Genomic DNA, 27143 nt, shown 5'->3' on the forward strand with positions numbered 1-27143 from the left:
TACATTTCTTGACTCCAGCCGTCATAAGCGTGACAAATCTGGCGGCTGACGTTAAGTCGTAATTTTAAAATGACAGTTGCGCGCGCCAACTTTTATTCAAACACGTCTTGCAAAGTGGCCAGTGATATTTTTTATCAACTTTTAAATGCGAGTTAATTGAAAAGCTAATATTATTTTTTTATTGAAAGTAAACACGAATGTTATCAAATTCATGTCGCGGAATTTCAATTGAACTTCTAGCGTATCTTATAATATTTGGTGATTCGACATATACATAAAATGAAACGTAGACGAAATTTTGTTCCATAGCTGATGTTTTAAATTCCAGAGCGGCGTTGAATCTCCATGCACCTGTGAGGAGTGTCGGAACGATGCGACAACAGAGGCCGCGCCCCGCCAGGACAGCGAGGACGTGACCTCGCAAAACATGGAGCGGCTAAACAATGTCGACTCGCGACCCAAACTCGAAGACAATGGACACGAGCGGACAGTTGACGTAATTATTCACGATGCGCCCGATATGCCTAGATACTTCCAGTCGGTGACGTCATCGCCGTGTCATGTGCTCGCGCCCCCGCCGCCCGGCTTCGTGCTGGCGCCCGCCCCGCTCCCGCCCGCCGCCGCCGCCACCGCCACCGCCCTGCACACCACCTACATCCAGCAGAACTCCGTCATCATGTGCAACACGCGCCACGTGCTGCAGCGTCAGTGCTGCTGCCAGACGCCCCACACGCTCGCCCCGCTCGCCCCACACGCCCCGACCGACCAGCCCCCAGTCGATACACAGCCGCCTAAGTCCTATGTCACTGAAAAAAATATAGAACTGACGTACGATTACCCGCGTTCGACGCCCGTCCCGAGCAACTCCAGCCCGAAGTCTGGCGACGAGCTAACGACGACCACCGAAGTGGCCAGCACCGTCGTCTTCGTCGAGAGACGGATACCGGTCAAGCCGAAGAAGTTCGACTTCTTCTTCAGGTCGCGATCGGCGCCCGTCGGCGACCACGAGGAGCCGATATATGCGACCGTCAACAAGCTGCCCAAGCGGCTGCGGCGCATGGAGCTCGCTAATCTCGAGAAGGAGGTCGCCTACCGGGCGGCCGAGCCAGACTCCTCTGTGCGGACGGAGGTCACGCTCAAAACTGACTCCGAGTCTCAGGCCCCGCCACCGGACGACGACACCAGCCGGTCCGAGAGAGAGAAATCCTCCGCACCGCAGAGACCGGAGTCGCCGAAAGCGAAGAAGCGCAAGCGATTCTCGCTAACCTTCAAAAAGAGAGAAAGAAAAAGACGAGATAAGAAAAAGGAGGCAAAGAACGGTGCGGCCAAGAACGGAGTGCAGGCGCCGCTGGAGAGCGACAACGAGCGGCTGCTGGAGGGTGCGGGGGAGGGCGAGGGGGCGCGGGCGCGGCGCTGCTCTCGCCACCGCCCGCGCGCCTCCACCGCGGGCCCGCGCTACAAGCGGGACAGCTACCAGGTACACACGCTGCGCCGCCGCCACGCCGCGCCGACACGCTGAGAACACCATGTATCTGTTACTTGCCTCTACAAGACTGCACATTTTTATCATATCTTCCGGTTTCTAATTAGAATAAGACAAAATATTCACAACAACTGTAAAGTTTTTAGTGTGTATTTTCTTTTTTTTTGTATTTATGTCAATCTACACTTTCTCTACACTATATTCCTTCAGTCATAATATTTCATATCATTTAAAAAGTAGAATACATAATAGCTAGTGTCACTTATTATTTTATTATATATAAATATATGTGTATTTTTACGATTTACTTTAGTCACACGAAACATAACATTTATTTTCAAATGTAATTTTCCAGGAGATGACGACATCCCACTCGGAGCACGAGAGGACGAACAGCGTGTGCTCGTCTATGAACTCCCTGGGCTCGGCGTGCACGCACAAGTCACGCAAACTCTCCGCCGCGCCGCAAGATGGCGCTATTCCCTGGTGCGGCTGCTGGGGCGCCGGCTGCGTGTAGATACATCATAGAGAGTAGAACAAGAAACGATTAATGACCTAAATCTATCGAGTTTGTTCCTAGATTGTTCAATGTGCACAAGGAATACATTAACCAGTGATTCTCAGTGGTCCAGATGACGTTGTTGTGCGAAGGTTCACATGTAGAAGAATTATAACAACAGGATGTTCAATAAAACCAATAATATTTTGAAAAGGAACTACGATAATGTTAAATATTGAACGAAAATGGTGTTCGTGACAAATTTATAACCTCAAAAGTTAAAAAGATATCAAATATTTACAGAATTTGTTTTTTTACGGCATTTTTGTGGTTTGATGTTCCAGGTGCTTGGATATTCTGTGAACTCTTCCTAATTTATTGAACAATAGCTAGTGAAGTGAATTTAGTTTAGAATTTAAAAAATAATTTGTTAATAAAGAGTACCTACACATTAACATAACTATTAAGTTATTTAAATAAAAAGTAGCAGAACAAATTGACCGTAGACTTATAACTTTATAGATGGAGTGTTTGACTAATCGAGTCAATTTTTTAAATGTCATTGTATCATAAGGGACTACACTTTGGATATTTATCCTTACAAAACTCCTTCGGAGTTCTTATTTCGTCACGCGTTTGTGCTCCCTATTAGGTATTTATAGATTTTAAATCAGAAATTTAATTAATTGTAATAGTTTCACACAAACATTTTGTTTTCTGTTTAATTTCAAAATGCAATAATTTTTTCAAGTATTTAAGCTGATATTTCCCCTGCATTTTTACTTATATATTTTATTTTGATATATGTAAACTTCTTTGTATTATTAGTTTAAATCTTCACCACCGCTAGTCAGCGCCAAAATGGCGACATTCAATAGACACAAAATACTTTGTCTCGTAGCCTATCCAATGACGTTTAGAGGTCCAGTGATTAAAACATATTGTTGTTTCTATTTTGTCAAAGAGAGTGAAAGGGATATCAATATGATTTAATATGTTTGAACAATGGAGATTGAGTTCCTTGAGGAATTTATGTAAATCAGTAGTGAAATATGTAAATATTGTAAATGTTCTGTGATGTCATAGAAATACTCATGTTCGGTACACAAATTATATTACAAAAAAAGGTTCTATTCTCGTATTATTTATATAACTTATGCTTTTCATCTCTCCTATTGTTACAAATATTACTGAATCATGTAATCATTTAAAACTTTCCCTACACTAAATAGTGACTACGTATCGACAAAATTTGCAGATGTACTTTAGGTACGGTAGGGGCGCTGTACAAATTTTAATACAAAATTTGGTCGATGACGTCACGAAAACGTTTTTAGGAATATTTGTGGTAGGACCTCAGAGGTATAAAGTAAATAAAAAGACCAGATTAATACATAGATGGTTATTTATTATAAAATAGGTATGACACATTCTTTTGAACAGTGTTTTACAGTTATAATTGAGACGCACATAGCAAAATTTATTTACCCACTGATCCTAATCAATTGCCTTCAATCAAAATAAATGTTCGATTCCAAAAGAATTTTTGGATCGGACGTTATTCATGGCTTCATTAGTAGAAAAGTTTCGAAAACTCATTTTTAATCATGGGAAGGGATTGGGGATTTGACTGAAGAGGGGACGCACAGAAAGAGTCTCTTCTTTCACTACGTCCCCTTTTCCATCGATTAAAGGTAGACAACGCATCTGCAAGTTGATGTCTAGGCGCAGTGGTAGCTTCGCTATTTCGGCGAATTCTTCTCATCTTACGACATATAAAAATATTCAAGTCGCAATGGTACTAATATTTTCTCTCAGTTATTGTAAAATGTCTCGCAAAATGGCGGGATTTGTAGCTCCGACCATAAAATTGGAAGTCCGTACCCTTAACCATTTGGCTATTGACGCTTCAAAAGTTTAAAAGGGTTGATTTTATTATAAAGGCAAATGATGAGAATTCAGTGAGTTAAGCGTACATTGATTCTACATTAGAAAAATTCGACAACCTACAAAAAAAATTACAGGCCACAAAAATCATTAAATAGGACTCCACAAAATTGACCCACATCACCAAACAAAATGGCACTAAACTTCCGAATAACAAAAGAAAAGGTGAAGAAAATTGTGCGAATAGAAAAAAAACAATAAAAAAATCATATTGCATAGAGTAACAAAGATATGGCTTTTTAAAACTCTTTCATATAAAAAATAATCTCAAAATAAATAAATTACATTAAAAAAAACGAATAAATGTACAATATTTACATCAATTATTTATATAGAAATTGCATTTAAAAAATCATCAGGGGAAAATCTCGAAAATGGAAAAAAAATTGTGAGATCGACAAAAAGCGAAAGACTAGGAAGAGGAAAAGAAGAAACAGGCAGGTTCTATGTCTTTTTCCATTCATAGTAAAATATAAAAAATCCCCCTACATTTCATTCCCCCTGTTGGACATGATTGTCATCTCTTTCGCACACTTCTTTTGTACATATAAAAAGCTAGCGTGCGAAAGAGACGGACTTGTATAATGACAAATATATTGATAAAAACTTACGTTTAAATACACCTTAACTACACTTTATGGAATCATCTAGTATATTTAATATAATACTTAATGTAACACTTTGATTTCACATCAGACGACATCCATCAAAACTATTCAAGCATTCCCAGTACATTTTCTGCGGATTATTGCACTTCCTATCGCGATATACATAATTAAACACAATTTAAAAAAAAAACATTAAAAAGCAGACATTCTTCATATAAAAATTGTAATTTATGGATATGTAATTATTAAGGAAAGTATTTAGTAGTCAAGAAAAAACCGAAAATACTAATATCAGTCTATTTATAAAACACAACGCGTGCACAATAACATCAGACGCTGGGATGACGTCATTACACATAATTGTATACACACATTGCTATCTCTTTTTTCCTAAAACTGGAGAGGGATAGCAATGTATTACGTAATTTGGATTAGGTGTTATGTTATCATGCACGGGTATCACTATAGGCCATTCACTGCACAAAACCGATCTTATACAAAATTTGTCCATAGATAAATGTTTACATCAAAATAAGTAAAAACCATGGACATTAGTGTGCGAAAAATAATATTTAAAAAAATATAAACTCTGTTTATAAAATAAGATATAAAAAAAGTTGTAAAAAAAATTAAGTTCACGAATCACAAAGCTGCCCGATAACATAAATGCATAAAATACATTGTATGAAAATAAAAAATAAATAAAATAATCTGAAATGTGTAAAAATAAACCTTATTATATTGTGATGAGATACAATTTTGATTAGCAAACATTATTCAGAATCCGAGAATCAACATTGCACAATTACGTCATTTAAAATTAAAAAAAGCAAAATAAAATTTAAATAAAAATAAAGCAAATAAATTAAATATAAATTTCATAAATCACCTTTAAATAGATATTCATATAAAGATCCATTGATTAGTAATTTTAAATACATAAAATAAATAAATGCATATAATTTAAAACGAAAACAGTACATCTAATCATATAAAAGCTAAATCGTGTTTGTTTCCATTATACAAAATTTAAAAAAAAAGATAAAAAAATGGCAATAAATATCACACTGTATATTAATACCAATGACTCCAGTACTTTCACAAATATATCATAACACTAGATTATGCATCAACATTGACTAACTAGCGATTCTGCTGACACTAGCTAGACTGGCATTTTTAGTCTGTGTACACAACTACACAGGCATTTTTTAGTCTGTGGCAAGACTGTGCAGTACACTAAATGTCACATTCACCAAACTATGACCAACATTTGAACAAACATATACAAATATTGGATCAAATCTTGGATAATTTAGAACATGCCACTTCAAACAGCTCATATAGAGCTTTAAAAAACAGATTATATACGACCTAAAAATATCAAATGGGAGTATAAATATTTGTTTCGCCGAAACACGACCTTACTGCTATATTTATCATATAAATACATAATACAACATAATTCCAAGCTTCGATTAATACATCAAGCAAATATATAAATAAAAATATTTTTAAACAATAAATAAAAGCTCCTATATGATATTTTGCACATATAAAGAACGTTACACATATATATCACTATGTTAATTAATATTAACAGTTATATCAATATTTACTTTTCGAGTGAACGGAATGTGCTCGTAAATGGTGTTGCCATAAATCGATTATACAAATATAATTGCTTATTCGGTATCACTTAATTTTAAGATTTTGTGCTCGAATTTCAACCTTAATACTAAACGAAATACGATTCGATTTCCAACGACGCGTACGTTACAAAATGGCTTCCGTTGCGTTCTCACAAGTAGAAATTCATTATATAAAAAGCGTCTAGACATCAAAATGCAAGCAACTCGTAAGATCGCCGTCCACTAAGCGCGATATGATATGACAACACTTGTACAAAATAAACCGCATTTCAATCACTGGAACAACGGCCGAACTTCCATAATTTATAACGACCACAGCAACTCAACAGTGGAGGCGCTCATCTGTCGCCAACTGTCAGTGTCACATTGACAGGTGTCAGTCGCGCGACAGTGGCGCCCCAAGGCAAACTTACGCACTAGCTGTCACATCGCCACTGCGGCGGCAAGTTCCACAGACACGTTACGACACGCTGCCGTGCTCGCGTCATGACGTCACACCCCCCTGCTGACGTCACACGTCGTCCATCACGAATGCAACATGCATTGTGGGTTCCTGGAAATTGTACCACACCAATTTTTTATATAGATCTACACATTTTAGCCTAGATTAAAGAAAGGTTAAGGCTTTATCGCACTATTTTCTTATTTCTTAGCACTATATTATTTTTCATTCTGTTCCCACAAATATTTTATTATAGTAATTATTCCATTAATAAACGTCTAAATGCTCAATTACTACCAACATGTTGTTGACAGTTGCAGTTATATGTCAGCTGCACCTCGTGGGAATATACAACACTTACACACGTTCCTCACACCATAACAAAGGCCTCTTGCCCCCTGAAGAGGAAGGGATGCTGGTCGATCATGGTCTGGACGATATCCTCGAGGTAGGGGCGTGTCATCTCGAAGCGGCCCATGTCTGAGAACTGCACGGGGAGCAACGTCGGCCACCAGCAGATCGCCAGGTTCTTGCTGTCCATTGAGTTCAACTTAGAATTATCCGCAACCCTGAAATATAATTTATAAATAAACTTTAGCTAAACTCTTACTGATTGTGTGTGAACTAAGAAATACTACAGAATTATTTGTTCCCTGTATATTAGACACGAGAATAAACGAAAAGAGGCGAATAAAGGCATTTTTATATGTAGATTTCTGTGTGGCCTTTCTACTTTAGATAATCTAACCATCTCTTCCTAATACTGTGTTCCCAGGGCATAGATTCATGTACAACTCTTTTGGCCTGAGATATTTTTTGTCCGACGTAAATAAGTGGATGCCGGTGTGGGGTGGTGTGTGAGGTTGTCTACCTGGCAAAGTGATGCAGCACATAGTCCAGTGTGGCACGGGCGACAGGTGTAAGCGCAGTATTGAGCAACGATCGGAGTGCCAGCAGCCGCCAACTGCGGTCCTTCAGCTCCACGCCCCCAGCTATGCAGCCGCGCATCGCTATAGACATACATATTGCCATCACTTACTTTCGTTTTGTATAAAACAAAGACAACATAAGTCAACACGGTTGTCCTTTTTCACAGTTACTTTACTATATAAACAATTTAATAGGCAATGAATGTTATTTTACAACTCTATATAGTGCGTTTGAAATATTGTGCGTATCGATAGATCGTAGTCATGTTAAAAAGCACATTTTAATTTGATATGCATTGTATATTGTCTCAGACATCAATAAACCAGTGACGTCACATCGGGTTGCTTATTTGACATCTTTTTCTAAAAGTAATTTCTGACATCAAAATCTCTGTATAAAACATATCGTCATCCTTGTCATTATCTTTGATAAAACAGAGATAACAATATGTTTTAAACGGTGATTTTGGTCTCAGAAATCAACGGTAAATACAGCACCTTATTTTACCTAAAATATGACGGTACTTGGGATAACTGAATTGCTTACCAGCAATATCTTCCAATTGCGACATACTAGCCTCATCCAGCAGCGGCGGCAGTTTCTTGGAGAAAAAGTCTTTAAGAGCGGTCGCTACCGCATTCACTGGGATGTCTAGCGCTTCTAGATCTATGTTGGGATCTGAAACATAAAGTAATGTTATTTCATATATTATTGTTGCCTTTCCATCAGCTCGTCAGCTAGTTTATAATATTAATAAGTAAGATTTTTAAACGTTGAATTGTCGAAGTTGCAGTCAAAGCCTAGTTTAATATAATTCATTTAGAAATTACGAATCTGTTAGATCGATATGGAGGACGAAATCTTTGTGCGTCGACACCACATGAGTGCGATAAAGACAGGGAGATGATGAACAGAGAAGGCAAGGAAATTCAGTTGAATATAGGCTTTTAGGAATATAATTAAATTAACTAACCTTCATAAAACTTGCTGAACAACATATCAACATGCGCCCTGTTGCCGGGCACACGGTACAGGCCCTCTGAAGCAAGACCCTCTCGCTCTATGAACTCCACGCACTTCTCTACAAACAGCGGCACGCCGTGCGGACCCTGGAATATAATGTATGGAGGCTGGATGACACATGTATGGAGGAAATTTAAATCGGTTCTCAAATTCACATGTATTAAAAATGAAAATTTATATAAAAGTGAAGTTTGGTAGTAGAAAGATAGTATTGAATATGTATAAGGAATTATAATCACCTGTGGACCCCAATTCTGTATTGACGGAGCATTTGTTATCTGCGATGAATTCTTCTTGTCTTTACTTTTGGAGAATTCCTGTAAAATTAAATGTCTTATTAAATTATTTTTTAATTAAATTACAAGGCGAATTATAAAGAGAACAATTCAAACTATTATTTTATAATTTCAATTGTGTATTAAATCGCAAAAGTTTATAAAAATCATTAAGAGTAAAGTGACATTTACAAACTTATTTCATACTAATATTATACATGCGAATGTTTGGACGGATGGATGTTTGTTAGAAGGTATCAGAACAGCTGCATGAATCTCAGTGAAATTTGACATACATGTAAAACATCTTCTAGTAGGACACATAGGCTATTTTTTTTTAATTTCTAGATCGACAGTAGGAAATGGTTATGAACCTTATGCCTGCGGTCGTGTTTGCTGAAGGGCTGCGCGCGACGCCGCGAGTCTGCTGCGCTGGAGGACGAGTTGTCTTGTGCGGAGGACGGGTACTCGCAAGATAGAAGCTGCAAAAGAAAAATTGCAGAAAATATTAACATAACAAAGCAATGTTTTGTACTAGTATTTATCACAACTTTTATTATCTACTTTCTACAATTATTCGTTTTTAATAGGAAAAATTTAATTTCATTATATTACATAAATTCTATTGAGAACTAACCTCATAAGGCATTCGGTCCTGTTGCATGAAATAAAAATGACACAAAGTTTATTTATAGGTGCAAACAGTTTTCATCGATATATATGCATGTTAATAAAATTGGAGCTTCTGTATGTACATATTGTATTGCTGATACCGGAAAACAATTTTTTAAATGTGTCTGAATGTCCACAAGGCTGCATTTGTTCCGAGTAATCTCCGGAACGGCTGTACCGATTTTGACGAGAATTTAACGGGAAGGCAAAATTGATCTACACTAAACCTACACTAAGGGACTCTTAGTAAATCTAAATACCTTGTGCGTAGGCTCATGGTGTGGGGGAGGCGGTAGAGGGCGCGGACGGCGCGTCTCACCATCCGAGCTGCCATCACTGGAGTCGCTTGCAGCCGCTGTAACATTACACAAACTTATCTTATTCTGTTATTTTAGATGGGCTACTTAACCTTGTAAACAATAAGGATATTAATTAAATTAAAAATATAAAAGTATTTCGTTTACCTTTATCCTCTTGAGTCCTCGCCCGGTATCCGCTGGGCAACTCGGGCGGGCCTACGAACATGCCCAGCTTTGGTACACGTGGACTTTGCACCGCCACTAGGTTGCCTAGAGACCTGTCACATAATAATTTTACTTAAGATACATGACCAAATCACTTTACCCTGTAGAGATCCGCAATTGCAGACGTATTACCTACCTTTAATCAATGGAGGAGTGGACGCACAAAATGTGGGATATTTTCCCTTCCTATGTACCACTCCTCAGTTAAATCTTCCCTTCCCCATCATTTTCTAATAAAAGAACGGAAATTGAAAGAGGAATAAAGTTAGTCCTCCGGCACGCACACTCGTCAGACTGCACTTGGAATGACTTCCACTTGAAGAATGTCTATGGTCGTGGTATTGCACCGAATTAACCTCGTGCAACAGATGTTGTTGACGTCTACCAATGGTTTTATAGTGTGGTATTTGTGCAGACTGACCTTTTTTTGTAATGTCTAGGAGCGTGGTGCGCGTTGTGTCGCCGCCGCGCATGTATCCGCGCCGCGCCGCCTGACGCCTCGCTGGACCCCGAACTGTCAGTCTCAGAGAATGCTGTCACAAAAATAAGAATTAAGTGTGGGTTTCCACTGTCGGAAAAGATATTGTCGTCCCTTTCAGTCTTTTAAATCGAACAGAGACAAAATAATGAACAAGTGTTGTGCCATTAGAAATTTATGAATGTCTTGCTAATATTATAAATGCGAATATTTGAATGGATGGATGTTTATTAGAAAGTATCTATAGAACCTAGCCGAAATTTGGCATAGATGTAGAACATAGTCTAGAAGAACACATAGGACCATCAAATTGTAAAACAATCCTAAATCTTGGTTATTTAAAATGTCTATGTAACTAGCATAATATATAAGAAAATACATACATGGTTGATGTAAAGGAGTCTTTTCATGCCTTCTATGTCTCCTAAGTCTCGTCATAGATGGCGCCTCCATATATTCATTAGTCTCTTTGATCTGGAAAGGCAATAAAATATTATAAAACATACATAATACATTACTTCAACTAAATACACTCTCAAAACAAACAAATAATGTAGCAAATATTATATAGTCGAACCAGAATAAGCGAGAATGAATGTCTGGTCGACGAACGACCTCCATAAAGCGAGAAACTCTGGTTTGAAGGAAATCTTTATAAGAATTAAAAATATCGCGGTCCTTTGGACTCTCGCTTATACAGGTTTGACAGTTTTAGTATATTTTGCTTTTAATACTCTAATAAATAAGCTAAAATATTTGGTAATAAATAAATATTTTAAGCTTCCAACGTTTATAAAAAAATTACCTACAGTTCTACGTATTGTAAAAATATTTGAAAAAAATAAAAATAAAACAATCAAAAGCTGAATAAATCAACCGTGCTCATTGCAGTCATTAAAATATAGCCAAATTCACAATTACAATGCTATTTAAGACCTATCTATGTGTTTATTCATAAAAAGATTTTGCAGTGTCAAATCTGCTTATATAGCTAGAAAGCCTAAGTCCTTAAGTATAAAAAAACATTAGCTGTTATGCGGTTTATGAATGTAAAGGTACTATACAGCTGGAACACAAAAAAACGCCATGCAAAAATGAACTGTATGCAAGGGTGACAAGATGCATATCCGCGTGCCCTTGTACCTGGGCGTACTGCGCGTCGAGCTCGGTCTCGGAGCTGACGCCGGAGGGGTGGTGGTGCTGCGCGCCCGCGCCCGCCTGCGTCCAGCCGCGCCCCGTCTGCCCCACACAACTCACACTCTCCGACTCGAGGGACCATGTACCCATACCACATTACCCGTACCCATCTACCTACCCACCCACCTCCGAACTAAATCGGTACAATCCCTCGAGTTGGTTCCGTACAAAACTAATCGCTGCAGTCTAAATCCGGCTCAAAGGACCAATTTTTAGAAATCTCTCCAAAACGAATTAAATGACAAATGTTATTCTATGCTTTGACGTTTGAAATTTTAAAAAATACTGCAAAGATGCCTTAAAAATCAATTAAATTTGATACCACCGAGTCCGGCTCGCAGGACTATGTGCATGAATTTGTATAATAACAGGCAATAAAGTATTATTACTTCCATTTTTTTATTATTAACCAACAAGAAAAGCTTCACAAACCCAATTTATTATTATATTGCCTGACATTATTGAAAAATTGTGTTTATGAAAGTAATTTGAAAAGAAATGATCGTTAATAAAGTCATCCACTGAAAATGATTTAAAATGACATAATTGAGAAAAATCTATTATAAAAAGAGAAATTAATTTTGTAAGAAATGCTAGATATTATTATCTCAATTAGGTCATAGATTCCAAAATGATTGAATCATAAGAAGAGCACAAGACAACCTAGCACTTAGAATATGTGGGTAGTAGATAAACAGGCGTACCTTTCTATCGCGCGAGTGTGGAGGGCCGATAGTGATATGTTGCAGCGCGTCGCTCACCATCGTGTAGTTATTCATATCCAATTTGCCAGGTTGCTATAACATCGAAAAAACAAAAAACATATAACAAGACCGTTATGATAGTGTATTTCAGACATTATTTAAAAAAAAAACATATTATTAGATGGCAAATGACCAAAAGGTCAAGTGGATTCGCTGAAATAGCGAAGTAACCGCTACCCAGAGACACTCGCAATTATAGATGCGTTACCTACTTTTAATCGACGGAGGAGGACGCCCAGAAATTTATAATAATATTTCCAGTTCTTATAAATCCCCTCCTCCTTTAAATCCACTGCCCCTTCCCATCCTTTCCTTCTAAAAAAAAGTGGAAAGAAATGGAAAAACTAACACTTGTACAAATATTCTTGTGTCTCCTCAAAAAAAAAAACGAAAGAGACAAAAATATGTAAATAAAAGCTCACAGTAATGTAATCCAATGGTTACTTTCATCATACCTTGAGAGTCTGTGAATGCCTGGGTCTCTGTGGCGGTGGCTGCGGGCGCGTGCGGCCCGTAGTGAACGCGCGGTGTCCGTACCCCGCCGGCTGCCACACCCCGCCTCCGTCTGCAACGTTACATGCCACCGCTGGTCACAAGATCACAAGGTCACTCAAGGTGACAATTTTTAACATACATAGTCATTTTTATATTCATTCAATTTACTAAAAACAGGACAGTTTTCTTTTGGATTTAATTTCATGCACACACTTTCTACAATACATATAGTGCAGAATAAATTTATTTTAAATTCCAATATATGTAAATAATAAAGATTAATTATAACAAATTGTGCCAAAATAATAATATACTTAAAACTAGACAACTCCATATTCATTTAATCCAATTAAAAATATATAAAAGACACTATAAACTACGCATATAAAATAATGTCCTTAAATAATTACATAAAAGTAATAACTTAAAATCAAATAAACAGAATCACAATCTTACTATTTTCATGCAGAAATAAATTAAAAAAAAACACTAAACGCATTCCCTAAATAAAAAAAACCTTGTTAGAGAAACTTTGGATTTTAACTTGACATTCTTATAATTATGCCAACGCGATAAAAACAGTTTTATAAAAGATTTCAATATAGACTCTTTCCACCAGTATATTAGCAGTACAAGATTTTGTCGCGTGGATATTTCCTTAGAGGAAGAACTGTCAACAACTTAAAATAAGGTTATTTTCCTGATTAGCGTCTCGAATTATACAATTTCAACATTATAAATGGTCTTTTTAAATCATTAGGGTTATAAAAATCAAAAGTTTCTCTATCGCCATTGCCATTGTATGGTACAGGACAAGACAAGTCTATCTACACATAATGGTGTTTCAGTAACAAGATACTCGCTTGTGCAGTCACCTGACTCGTGCGTGCTCAGCGACTCCTCCGAGCAGTTCAGATCCGCTGCGTTTGTAAAGTATTACATACATTTTACTTTATAATTTCGCAAAATTTTATACAATTCAATTATTGACGTAAATTATCAACACTTTCAATGCCATTATGTCCACTTTTTCGAGCGATCAGGCCGAGCTCTTAGCACTGAACGTGTTAACATGTTTACGCGTCTAAATTTCCCTATAAATGAAACCACGGAACAGAAAGATTACTATTAACAATTTCTCCAAGGTTTGCAATAATTAAAGCTTTGTCAGTCAATTTTGAATCGTAATTCATTACACTTACGAGACAGATCCGCATGCATCCTGTGGTCAGGCGGAGCGGGCTCAGGCGGCGTGCTCGGCGGCGGGTACACACTGAATCCTGTCACAAATATTACAAAAATCAAATATACAGTACTACACTTTCAAGTTTTTTAGTATTTCTATAATTTCATGTTTTTGGTACATCAAATTCATCAAGACGTAGTCCAATTTAATTTACTAACTTTTAGAGATTTTGTACACTTAGATATAGACAGTTAATAGAGTTTCTATAGTAATCCGTCTACATAGCAATATTTTTATGTGTTTACCTTTGAGAAAACCTCTATTCTTGGAGTTATTCAAAGTATCGCTATATTCAGAGTCGATGTCAGCGCGTGAGTCTGGCCCGATCAGTAGATCCAATGAGTTAGTCAGCTTGTGTTCCATCCTGAAATATTACAACAAAATGTTAATAAAACAAGAATAATTGATTATTGATTAAATACATATCTTCGTTGAAAACAAGTTCCAAAATTGTCGGACAAATAAAATTACATAAATTGTAAATAATTACTTGTTTAACTAGGCTTCTGCACAATAGTAGCTGAAAAAACATTGGAATAGTAATTCTCAAGGTCATTTGAAAATTTTCCTTAGAAGGATGATAGTAGGCTTCTGAGCTGTCTGTTTGTATGTGTATGTATGTATGGGTAGATACTTGTGGTTGAGGTGGTGTGAGTGGTGTCGCGGCGGCGGGGCGGGGCGCGCGGCGGCCACGTCGGGCAGGTTGTGCGGCTGCTCCATGCGGAAGGCACGCTCGATCTCGCCCTTGCGCTCCCACACCTCCTTGAAGAACGGCGTGTAGAATGCAGCTGGAACATTGATTACATATTTATTAGTTTTACATAATGACAAGATAAATTAAAGATAAACTTAAATAAACCTATGGCCCTATTGATTGCGCAGAATTAAAAAAAGAAAAGTGTCACAGGAGACTATGTTCTATATCTGTGCCAAATTTCAATGAGATGCGTTGCACCATTGCGGAGTAATCTTTATTAGTAGCTTGCTTTGCTTGCTTGCTGTCAAGTATTCACTTCGTAACTAAAGCTATCTAGAGTCTATATATCATATCCTACTTTCATATCACAAGCTGTACGTATGTACTAACATTTGTTCTCAGCACTGGAAGTATATGTAGTGAAGTGGGCGCCGAGCCTGTCCGCGGTGGCGTTGCCCTCCGTGATGAGGGCGTGGCCGAGGTCGGTGCCGAAGAACGCGCTCGCCGCGGACCCGCCCCCGTCAGTCACCGCCACCATTTGGATCGGCAGATTAGGAATGTTCATTGAGAATGCGCTGGAACATACAATATTGTTAATGTGTGGCAAAGACAGAATGATAGCGGGAGAGAGGGAAAGAAAGAGTATTTTTAGTGTCACAGCTCTCTCTCTCTCTCTCTCTCTCAAGGAAAACCATTTACATCTCACATCATTCTTCTTTAGTGCAGCCTTTTGGAAGACTTTGACAAAACATTATCATTTTGATAAAAGACAAAGGAAAAATATAAAAAGATAAATACTAACTTGAGAGTAGCCAAACTGGCTTTCCTCTTGGCCGAGTATATCAATATAAAGCCATGAATTAACTCCTCTCTGAACTGACTGGCGCCGTGGAAACTCGATATGATCACCTGAAATTTTTGAAAAGAAAAATCAATATCCTACTAAAATATTATAAATATTAATGTTTAGATGGATGCATAATGTTTGTTAGAAGGTATCTCCGGAACTGCTAAACGGATCTTAATGAAATTTGGCAAAGATATAGAACATAGTCTGAAAGAACACAGCTTACTAATTCCGTTTTTTTTTTTAATCTAGACAGTAATTGACATCACAGAGACAATCTATGGATAGTTAAACCATCATAAACTTACCTCGACTTTCCTCTTGGAGTCTCCTAAGAACGTCTCTATGACAATAGAGCGGTCACCGGTAAGGAAGCAAGCGCGGTGACCCAGCAGTGGGCCTAGCACACGTTCCGGCGAGTAAGGGTCATCGCAGAACATGCACACCATTATCCTGGAACACATATAACATGTATCAATAGACGGTACAAAAAGTAAACTACCAACTACTAATATTGTAAATTATCAAAAACTGTGTTCTTCTTTCGACGATATAATTACCGTATATCGGAGTCGAAGCAAACGATGAGGTCTCTGTAGAGATGCGCATAGCTCGCCTTCTCTCTGTTAGTGCGGATCAGCTCCTGTATAGCGTCAGCAGTCAGCGCCTCCGTGCCCAGCTCGCTCACAGACGCCTCCATGTATGAACAATGCAGGCTGGGACATAAATAAATTGTTAATCAAAATACAGATACACCATAATAATAATTATAAGCACTAAAAAAAATAAAAATAAAATATTTAAAACTTTACAGTTTTGAAAAATAACCCGAACACCAAACATGTTATTTCTGAATATGTACTAGTGATTGAACCATAGAATTTGACAGTCGTATCATATTGTTGTCTCCGTTTTGTCCATGAGAATAAAAGAGAAAACATTATACATTAACAAAAGAGACGGCAACGACCAAGAATCCTATAAAAATAATTTTTCAGTTGTATGAACGCAAGATAACAAATCACTTACTTATCAGCGAGATTCTGCCCTTCTTCCTGGAGCCTGGAGAGTTCTTTCTTATCCATTCCCTCGTCTTGTACAAACATCACCACTAATGGAAGACCCTATAACACAGTAATTGTTTGTTAGTTATATTGAGCTTATCCAAATTCATAATTATAATTATTTTATTTGATGTAAAAAATACTTACTTGAAAAGGCAATTTATCCTCTTGCTCAAGACTAGACAGCAACGTCTTCTCCGCACAATTTCTGATGAATTCAAACGACTCCTGATCTTGATACACGCAAAAGTAACCTAAAAATTTATTACAAAACTAATCAAATCATACTTTGTCTACGGACTTAAGGTTTGAAAACATTCTTTAGACGAGAGTAGGATCAACCCCCTTGGTTTCTGAGACGAAAATTCGTATAAAACATATCGTCATCTCTGTCATAATCTTTGACAAAACAGCGTAACCAATATATTTTAAACCGGGATTTTAGCTTCAGAAACCCACGATAAATCTAATATTATTGTGTAATTAAAACGTGCAAGCGTACCATTAGGTGCGAAGTCATCATTATCAGTGTCAGTAGTGTCATCAGCATCTGCGAGTCTCAAGCGTTGCTGCACGCGCCACGGCTGTCCGCGCACGCAGACACGCCGCGCCGCGTCACACCCCGCTAATAGCCGCGATCCGAACTCTCCCGCCACACCCTCCATCTGCACAACACATCTTTACTTTTAATTTCCATTACTGAACCAGTACAAACATATCGTTATTTCGGAAAAGATATTTCAATATCGTTCTCTTTCTCAACAAAAAAATTGTAAGCTCAATGTATGGCTAATAAAATTCGGCAAAATTGGCCAAAATTATTTTTGTAAGTACTTTTTATACAAGATTTGTCACAAGCTCGTTAGTTTAAAAATATGTGGGATAGTTCAGTACATCATTAGATGACACTCACCCCCAATATGATGACATTAATCTGGTTGGAGTCTGTGGTGAGGGCCCAGGGCGCGGCCGGCGGACCCGCCTGGCATTGCGATTCACTTCCTGATGTTAATGATCTGAAATCATAGACATTAGTATCCTACTAAATATAACGTTATGTAAATTTCGATAAAATATATCGTAAAACTCAAAACAACTAATATCTACAGAATAGTTTTAGGAATTTGAACGCCATGGATATCCTTCAGTATTCGGCAATGGTTACTGACCCGACTCGTGTGTTCAGTATGACTGGCAGCGTGGCGTCGAGACAGTTGGCGGCAGCGGGGCAGTGCTCGCGCATGGGGCAATGCACGAAGCCTAGATGCTGGAACAACAGTAGCTTGCGGTCCTGCTCCATGCGATCCAACATCTTGTACCTGGTACATAGTGATTATAAACTTTATATGTCAAAAGCGAATCAGTAAAAAGAGTAACAAAGAAGAAAGAATGGTAGTTTTGACATTATGTAATGCTAAACGTAATAAGTAGCCTATGTGTACTTCCAGAATACTCTACATCTGTGCCTAATTTCAACAAGATCCTTTAAGCCTTTCCAGAGATACCTTCAAACAAACATCCATCATCCATCTAGACATTCGTATTTATAATATTAGTAAGATGATATTAAAATTAACAGTGTGCAATACCTAAAATCGTCTTGCAGTACATCAGTTATTTCCTTGATATCTTCTTGTGTGATTGTGCCAGTGGGGGATATGCTTTTAAAGTGATAGAATAGATCCGCATGTTCCAACAGCAGCTCCTGGAATCGAAACTTGTTATGATTTCCACTAGCAAAATAATATACAGGTAGAATATATTTTTACACATTTCAAACACTTGACAATACAGACATCTGCTTGCTCTTTTTCTATATCAAGGGGTATCCATATCTTCCAAAGATACTGTCCCACTAAAGCCCCCTCGGTGGCCAAACTCAAGTGCAAGAACCAGAACCGACATCTACTTGCCCTACTTGACTCGAATCTTCTGGAAGTTACTAGAAGCATGACTGACCTGCAAGTTATGCTTGGCACGACGCTGTATCTGACGCTGATGCTGGTCATAGACGCGTTGCTGCTGTTCCTCAGACAGCGCTTCGTAGCATTCGCGTCCCATCAACAACACGCGCACCTCAGACAGCTGCTTGCCTGGTGTTACATAGCCGGTCTCCTCCAGCAGACGCTTGAACTGCTGGCACCATCTGATATTTACAGAGATAAATAAATTAAAAACTTTATAAACAACAACATAACTCACACCGGTAACCCAGAGGGGTAGGCAGAGATCACAGACTTTCATTTGGTGTGTTCCTGACACACCTTTCTCGCTTCTTCTTCATTCATACATCTAATTAACACAAATTTCAAAATCTGTTGAAATTATGGAATTTAACAAAGAAGATAAAACTAATTGTAGCCAAAAGTCCTAGTTTCTTTGAATAGTTTCGACTAAAGCAAAGTTTAACTTAATAGCATTAATGTTTATTTAACAGCTTACTCATAATTTCTCTGTTCTTCTTGAGCCTCGTGTAGGAAGGTTTTGAATACTGCAGCGGCTTCGTTCGTCTCCAATATATCGTAAGGTATCTTCTGTGATTGCCCCAATGTCTATAAAGAAAAATATTTAAAGACAAATGAACACCAAATTTACCATTTTTTAATTCCTTTGCATTAAAAAAAATCTTGTGTCTAATGTTTCTTCATTACTCTCAGGTATATTATGGTGCAAACAACAAAGTGCATTCCAGTGTCGGTTATTAGTTTCAATACGACGCTGGACTGAAATAATGTGACAGCGTGTACCTGATATCTCACTCGTTCGCCGAGCCGCAACGTAGTGTCGGTGTTGAGTGGGCTGTCGAGGTCGGATCCGGAGCCCGAGGCGGAGTCCCGGCCGCGGCCCTCGCTGAAGTACACCGGGAAGTCGCGGTGCGACCGCAGCTGGCGGACCACCATCGGCCAGTCACTGGGAATATCGATATGTTAAATGATACAGAACTATCGATATGAAAACATCGATAAAGGTAAAAAGTTATCGATAAAACCAAACTATACAATTGTGCCAGAGAAAAGACTGTTTCTACCAATATTATTCTAATATAGGTAAATTAAAATTATAGGTCAATATTAGTTTTAGTTAGAATAATTTAGAGCGAATAACCCGCTTTCGTTACCAAGTCAAGTGTCAGAATCATTAGTGAGGGGACATAAGGGTTGATATTTTAATAAGGCTAGTGTTGCGCCGACACACCAGAACAGTGTCGTATTTTCTTCCTAACAGTAACAATGACATAATAGAGTTGACAATGATCTCTTACTTCTCCTGTAAATCTTCAGTAGGCAGGTTCATACGAGACAGCGCTTGGGGCAGCTTAGCTAGTTGCTTTCTGAGTTTCTTTGCTGACCGCTCTTCCTTTAGACGTCGTATATGACGTCGGTACACCACCTAATAACCAAAAAATACATTAAAGTAAATAATAAATAAATATAAACCTAAACTTATAATTTGGGTAAAAAATTAAGAAAAAAAAATCGAATCTGTCAAAACGGGTTTGTTATGAATACCTGAGTGCCATCATTGCCAAACTGCTGAACAAACTTTATCCATTCCGGAAAGTGGCATAATCTTTTGCTGGCCGCTGACCACATTTCCCTGAAAACAGTTTGATATTATCAATACAATTAAAAACAAAGTTTGGTTGAATAAATATATATAAAACAGGTTCTAGTTGGTAGAACCAAACAGTATAAATAAACAGGATTTTCATACAAAAAACATACTATTTGTAGAAGCATGGATCATGTTAAGGATACCTACTTGTGGTCTTGTACATGTATCCGTATGAGCTGAGTGAATGCCTCCGTCACAAAGTCTAGAGTCTCGCGTCTTATCCTTAGAGCCTCCGCATAGTTGGCCACCTGTAATACACATTGAATATATTGAAAATTATATAACTAGTATTAAGGCAATAAGTAACCCTTATAATTGACAAGATGTCGCCCGCGACTTGTACGCGCGGAATTTAAAAAAAAACTTTTACAAGCTCTTCCAGACTATTTCTACATCTGTGCCATATTTCATCCATATCAGTTGAGCCGTTCCATAGTAACCTTGTAACAAACATCTATCAATCTTTTTAATCAATCAAAATATTAATTTATACTTATAAAGAAAAAAGATTTGATTGTTTGATTCATATTTTGGAAGGTCAGATTTTTAGGATGATAAATCTACACTGAGAAGTTGCTTTACTCACTATTAAAGGACTCACAGTCGCTAAATGGTTTCTCTTAGCATTGATCTATGACTCCGGGTAATAACAATACAATTTATTTTCCAAGAACTAAAAGATATTCACCTTAATCCTAGCCTTAGCTTTATCAATCATCTGAGCGAGCAGAAAGAATGCCTGGTCTACATTGACATTATCATGACTGGAGGTCTCCACTATTGGTATGCTGCCTTTGAATTCCTTCCTCTGGACGAGTCTCTCCGCCTCTCTCACACCTTGTTCACAGGCTTCATCATTCTTTGACGTCACCAGGACAACTGGTTTCTTCAGTTTGATTATGTTCTGGAGGATAGCCGCTGTTATTTCATTCTAAAAAAGATATTTCTAACTTTTAGTTCAAATACACTTTAGGACACTTTATCCTTGTTTTGTGATTGTATTATTTTCATAATTTCTTCAAAAAAACTTCCATATAAATTAAGTTTTGTTTGTAAAACACATCCATTGTTTATCAATAAGGTTGATTTAGTGTAAATAAACGTAGGTTTCTGAGACAAAAATTTCTTTATAAATCTTCAACAATATGGTTCAATAAGAGATTTTAGTCTCAGAAACTCACAGTAAATAAAGGAAAGTAATAAACAAAACTCCTCTCTCATTTTTTCACTAATTTACCTGCTTCTCCCACGTCCTGCCAGGTACCAGGCTAACATCATACACACAGAGGAAGCCGTCCACAGTCAGCTTGCCATCAGCCATCAGCCGCTGCTCGTATTCCTTTTCTATGCCCAGCTGGTTTTTGCAAACATACATCAACTTCTCTGCTGACTGTATCTTTGTTGCGACGCATCTCTTCACGTATGGCTCTGTTTTACCAACTGTCCAATAATAACCGAGTAATTAACGTTGAGTTTCAAATGTCGTAACACTTTTATTACAATAATATTGACATCCCTTTCTATTTCGTTAAAAAAAATAGAGATAACAACTGTTTTATAATTACTCAACTATAACATTATATACTCTATCGTCTAGGGCTGGTTTAAGATATTAAAAATACATTCTGCTTTGAATAAAAATACTACAAAATTTACCCTCACATTATACTTGCAATATCTTACGTATCAGCAATAGCAGTGAACGTGTTAAAGATTCTATTAGACTTACCTTTAAACGGCTGGAAGCAGGCATCATCCACGAATTCCGTCTGCTCGATAACCTCAAAGCGGTACTCCTGCTCATCATTCTCCTTCTGCACGCCACCCCAGTACAAGAAGTGGTCGTTGTTTACTACGCGACCGCTGAAGTCAGACTAGAAAAAAAAACGAAACCAGGATTTAACATCGAAGGAACCGATAATGTTCAAGGACAATTCGAATCAAAATGAAGTATCCATTTTATACTGATGTGTTACAAGAGAAATGATTCGCTTTTTATTCCCCTCTCATTTTAATATCCTATTGTCCTTTCTAATCTACACTAAAGAAATGAGACATCAATAATTGGCACAAAGCACGTTTTATAAAATGCAAACTCTAAATATAACCTGACAATAATGAACCTGAACAATTTCCAATTCGTCGCGAACTTCGATAAAAACAGTAACAATAAATAATACGGCATTCAGAAAAAAATAACCTTCAATTTATTTATTTCAATATTCGCAGTCAACAAAGTCACCTACAAGTGGTCAAGGGCTCTTTGGGAACGAGGGCCGAGCGACAAAGTGCCAACTTAAGCACAATCGGAAACCCGGTGAAAAAACTTCGAATCAGCTTAATTTCTATTACTTTGTGAAATAAAAAACACTTCGATTGTACAAAGGAGAGAGTTTGTATTTATGCATGACTGCCGCGTTGTAGATAACTAATGAACTAATTATAATCGGTTAATTTTTTTCGACAGTGCCTGACAATGTTTGCATGAATAGATGGATGGATGTTTGTTAGAAGGTATCTCCGGAACCGCTGCATAGATCTTGCTGAAATTTGCCATACATGTAGAACACAGTCTGGAAGAACACATAGGGTACTAATTAAGTTTTTCTTAATTGCACTTGGACGGAGACGCGGAGGACAGCTAGTATGTAATAAAGAATGATTTTATTGCTTTTTAATTGGGATACAGAACTATAACTATGAAACATACCGATTTTGCAAACGTACCACCACCAAATTCTCTAAAACTATACATTTCAATTGTTGTACTTCTATTGAAGGATATAGCTGTCTCGGTTTATTCAAGGAGGATGTAAGAGATGACAATATGTGTCAATTCAAGTGTAACAGTTGAAATGTACATAAAACATTTTCACTTCCCTCTAATGTGTATTTTTAAAATATGGTAATTCCACAAACCTGACTGAGGACGGATATATGATCGACGTTGTAGTCGTCGGCGTTGGTGCGCACGAAGCGGTTGCATAGGCAAGACTTGCCGATACCCAGTTGACCCTTCTCCTTTTCCGTACCTGCACCAAGAAAATATAAACAATTTTATCTTTTAACATAGTCTTTTTATGATTTCCACAATTTTGTAAGCACCATTTACGTTTTAAGATGGAGAAAATGAGGTGGATTTATATCATCCTAATCGATTTTGAAAAAGAGAACACCTTTATACATAGTTCTAATAAGGATCAAACTTTAATGAATTTTATTATAAAGGCAAATAATTAAAAATTATGCAAAAGAAAATACCAATACTTAAAATACAAGTCTGTAATCCGTAATCACTTTCTGTAATTTAAATCATTAAACAAAAACTCATGTCACTATGAAAACTAAAAACATAAATGCATACTACTCATCAACTGATGTATATGTAACTTTGTAGTCTGTCTTATTACATTTCATTATAGTCTGTCAAGGTGTAGACAAACAAAAATTTATTTACTTTAGGTTTATCACTGTTTACTATCTGCGATAAAGTATAAGGCTTTCAATGTTCTTACACTCCAAACTATCGTACAAATTTGACAATATATGACGCACATTTATGTCACCACTAGCAATACATACAGACCTCACATTAATAACAGAATATAAATAATGCCAATGTTACATTATTTTGTTTTATGCCAGGATTATTTCAGATCTTAATAATAATAGTTCTTATTCTCCATATGCATAGACCTTTACAACTGTAAAACTTTGATGCTGTTACACTTGTATTACCACAATTTTTTTTTTCAAAAAAGAATGCAACAGATGTTAAAATGTATTCATACAAGTGTCAAAGCAGTAATCCACAGTAAATGTTTACAAATGTAACAATACAAGCTATACTACAAATGTGATGGTTGTAAATCTATTTAAAGCAACCATACTTATCTTACACAATAAATAATTTAAAGTAAACCTACACACAATGCAACAGGAAGTAGAAGAATAGATAATAAACAACGATACAGCTAACAATACCAATTGGAATTGTTATGATCATTTGATTTGGTAATACATAGGAACCAACTGTACCATAGCTAAATTTAGTATTAATGTAAACAAAAAAATTTAAACTATCTTTCATTTTACCAACATAGAGACACTGCTTCTTTCGAACAGCGGTGCCAAGTAAAAATCATATTTTATTTATTAACACTAGCTATTATAATAGATTAAAAAAATGACAAATGACTAATTTACAAAGCAAGGGCAGCCTTATCGTTACAAGCGATCTCTTCCAGGCAATCCAGTGGGACAGGAGAGAATAAAATAGATAGAGGGGTATATAACATATAAATATCAGGAATAAATAAATAAGAGCAAGAATTATTTATAATAAATTTATGTCATAAATGTATTTGTCAACCATTTCAAGTATGGCCAAAAGACACACAAATGCATACTATCAATATTTGGCATAGAATAAACATCTTTACTAGGCGTTTTAAACTATTGAAATTTGGTAACACAGAAAATTCACTATTTTTAACCAAAAATATAGATAGAACATATAATGAAAGCATGATAAACATGATAGTATTTATCCATTACAAAATTTATCACATCATCAAAAGTAAACTTTACTAGTTAATGTGGATGGCTGGATGAATGTTTGTTTGAAGGTATCTCCGGAACAGCTGTGTGAATCTCACTGAAAATTGGATCATCAATCACATAGGTTTATAACATCAAATGGAAGAACACTTAAGCTGCTAATGCTAAAGTTTTTTAATTCTATGCGAACAGTCTCAGGTGACAGCTATATGAGTATAATTTTTACTTACATAAGTATAATTTTATACATATACTTGATATAAAATATTGTAATTTTCTAAAATATAATCACATAGTATCAAATGATCCTACTTTCTTAGTTATGTTGGTCATACAATTTTCCTGTTGAAACATTGTCATTAAGGCAATTGAGATCATATTGCACAAACAGAGTCAGCTATGTAGGAGGATGTGGTGTTGCATTCTTTCATTACATGTTTACTTATTGTCCTGTTCATGTTTACATAACAAACTTTGAATATTTCTCAATAATGTTCTTTAACCATTAAAATGATTTAGATTTTAATTTATTGTAAATCAACAATACTAAATGATGAATTGCAATAAGAAACATAACATCTTAATTTTTTTTTAAATAACTATAGCCACCAGTTAACAAAGTTTTACACTCTCATCATGTTATAAATGTTTGAAGAATATTAATACTAACAAATTTGTCAAAAAATATAATTTACTAGGCTCCTGATTAGAGGATGTCTACATATTATTTATAGATTTCACAAAAAATGTTAATGGTTTTAATAATTATTATAAATAGATTAAGTTTGTTAAACATGTTTTTGTTTCTGCACCCATTTAAGCAGATGTTTCACATAATATAATTGAATTTCTTGAACCACTTTACTGACTACATTTGGCATAATAATGTATTAAATTTTAAATTATACAGTTGACAATCCTACCTATAAATATTATTTGAATTTAAAATTGATTATAGTTACTATCATTTCCAAAAATGATACATCCATTTATATAAAGAAATTTATGTCTCATATATGTAATTACTTATATGAGACATAAATTCCTTTATATTTTTATTATCTTAAGATAAATATTTCAAGTTAGCGGCCAACCTTCAAGACTGAAGAGGCACTAGAAGAAGAAGAAGAAGAAGATAAATAAGGAGATCCAACTCTAAGAATTGGAAACAGTGAAGGAGTTTAACAAATATAGCCAAAATGAAAGGACCCATTCAATGAAGAGTTAATTTCTTAAAGAATATTTTAAGGGATATTTCATTCGGGTTGAAAGATTGAAATAGACAATTTAAGGCACATTAAGAACTGTATTAGAACACTTACCAGACAGTCCCACAACAGACACCGTCATCAGCTTTCCCCCAATATTCTCCGACTTTTTGGCCATCGTACCAAATTTATCACTGTCTAAGCACGTAAGTAAATAAAACAACACTTACTACAAACATCACAACACCAGTATCTACACGTTAAAACAAATTAAATTGATAATCATGTAAATTATTTTCAATTTACGATTGCCTCGTTAATCATGAGATTAATTAACATATAAAACAACTTATTGTTGACGTGAAGTTACTCGTTTTCGTTAAATAAGGTATATGGTAATAAAACTAACAAAAATAAAGCATTTGCTCTTAATTAGTAAAAAAGAAAGGGGAAATAGCGTTGACAATGATCGCCAGATGTGCCGACATTCAATAAACGCCCAGTTTTATAACAGACATCCTGTTCCTTTAATTAGGATTTTAAATCATTTAATTATGGAAAATAGCAATTATAATTATATAAATCATCAAATGTAAAACGTAATCAGTTAATTTATTGTGTTCACTATATAGCCCTACACTTGACACACCAAATTACAAAACTCAGACAATCTCAAAATCTGCAATGGATTGTACGAAATATATTTTTTATAATAAAACTCACTTGGATAATGTTACACAAATTCTATATTTTACATTCTAATGGGATTGAATTTCTAAAAGAAAACGTAAAATTTCTACAGATTCTACACTGACACAACTCGCGTTGCTTTGTACTAAACAGAACCAAGCAAACGAAACTTTTATAATCTGTGCTACAAATTGAACGCAAAACGGAGATCCTCCATCTTGAAAATT

The 27143-nt window shown here is 36.4% G+C and overlaps 2 protein-coding genes across 8 annotated transcripts in view; one reads left to right on the forward strand and one right to left on the reverse strand.

The window, feature by feature from the left end:
* The window catches only part of LOC106123155 (uncharacterized), a 36413-nt gene extending 33736 nt beyond the window's left edge, over nt 1-2677 (forward strand). For all 5 annotated transcript variants that reach the window (XM_013319350.1, XM_013319349.1, XM_013319348.1 and 2 more), the window contains 2 exons: nt 329-1477; nt 1839-2677. In XM_013319350.1, coding sequence (XP_013174804.1) covers nt 329-1477; nt 1839-2000 — 1311 coding nt within the window. In that variant the 3' untranslated portion in view covers nt 2001-2677. The remainder of the gene's footprint in view (nt 1-328; nt 1478-1838) is intronic.
* A 1584-nt stretch (nt 2678-4261) lies between these two features.
* On the reverse strand, nt 4262-27070 carry RhoGAPp190 (Rho GTPase-activating protein 190). 3 transcript variants are annotated; one of them, XM_013319337.1, is made up of 40 exons: nt 26950-27070; nt 26341-26479; nt 23378-23490; nt 22188-22332; nt 21696-21898; nt 21147-21389; nt 20606-20706; nt 20353-20440; nt 20106-20233; nt 19591-19753; nt 19286-19395; nt 18803-18989; nt 18433-18548; nt 18013-18162; nt 17757-17859; nt 17346-17508; nt 16991-17097; nt 16809-16903; nt 16340-16495; nt 16088-16232; nt 15735-15841; nt 15323-15507; nt 14870-15023; nt 14481-14599; nt 14192-14269; nt 13865-13909; nt 12950-13059; nt 12435-12527; nt 11677-11772; nt 10917-11007; nt 10477-10588; nt 9996-10108; nt 9792-9886; nt 9234-9341; nt 8824-8901; nt 8535-8670; nt 8108-8239; nt 7503-7641; nt 6993-7200; nt 4262-6742 (listed from the first exon to the last, which is right to left on the reverse strand). In XM_013319337.1, the coding sequence occupies exons 2-39, from the start codon at nt 26402-26404 to the stop codon at nt 7002-7004; spliced, it is 4770 nt and encodes a 1589-aa protein (XP_013174791.1). In that variant the 5' UTR covers nt 26405-26479; nt 26950-27070; the 3' UTR covers nt 4262-6742; nt 6993-7001. The 3 variants fall into 3 exon arrangements, with proteins under 3 accessions (XP_013174791.1, XP_013174792.1, XP_013174793.1); XM_013319338.1 differs by lacking the exon at nt 13865-13909; XM_013319339.1 differs by lacking the exon at nt 11677-11772.
* Nucleotides 27071-27143: the final 73 nt, after the last annotated feature.

This window comes from Papilio xuthus, unplaced genomic scaffold, assembly GCF_000836235.2.
Source record: "Papilio xuthus unplaced genomic scaffold, Pxut_1.1 DF826159.1, whole genome shotgun sequence".
NCBI lineage: Eukaryota > Metazoa > Arthropoda > Insecta > Lepidoptera > Papilionidae > Papilio > Papilio xuthus.

Excerpts from the sequence above, each read along its gene's own strand:
- RhoGAPp190 (XM_013319337.1), bottom strand. The coding sequence starts at position 26,404 with ATGGCCAAAAAGTCGGAGAATATTGGGGGAAAGCTGATGACGGTGTCT. Across the intron at positions 23,491-26,340 it reads GTCTGTTGTGGGACTGTCTG|GTACGGAAAAGGAGAAGGGT; the intron begins GTAAGTGTTCTA and ends TTCTTGGTGCAG. Across the intron at positions 14,270-14,480 it reads GAATAGAGGTTTTCTCAAAG|GATTCAGTGTGTACCCGCCG; the intron begins GTAAACACATAA and ends TATTTGTGACAG.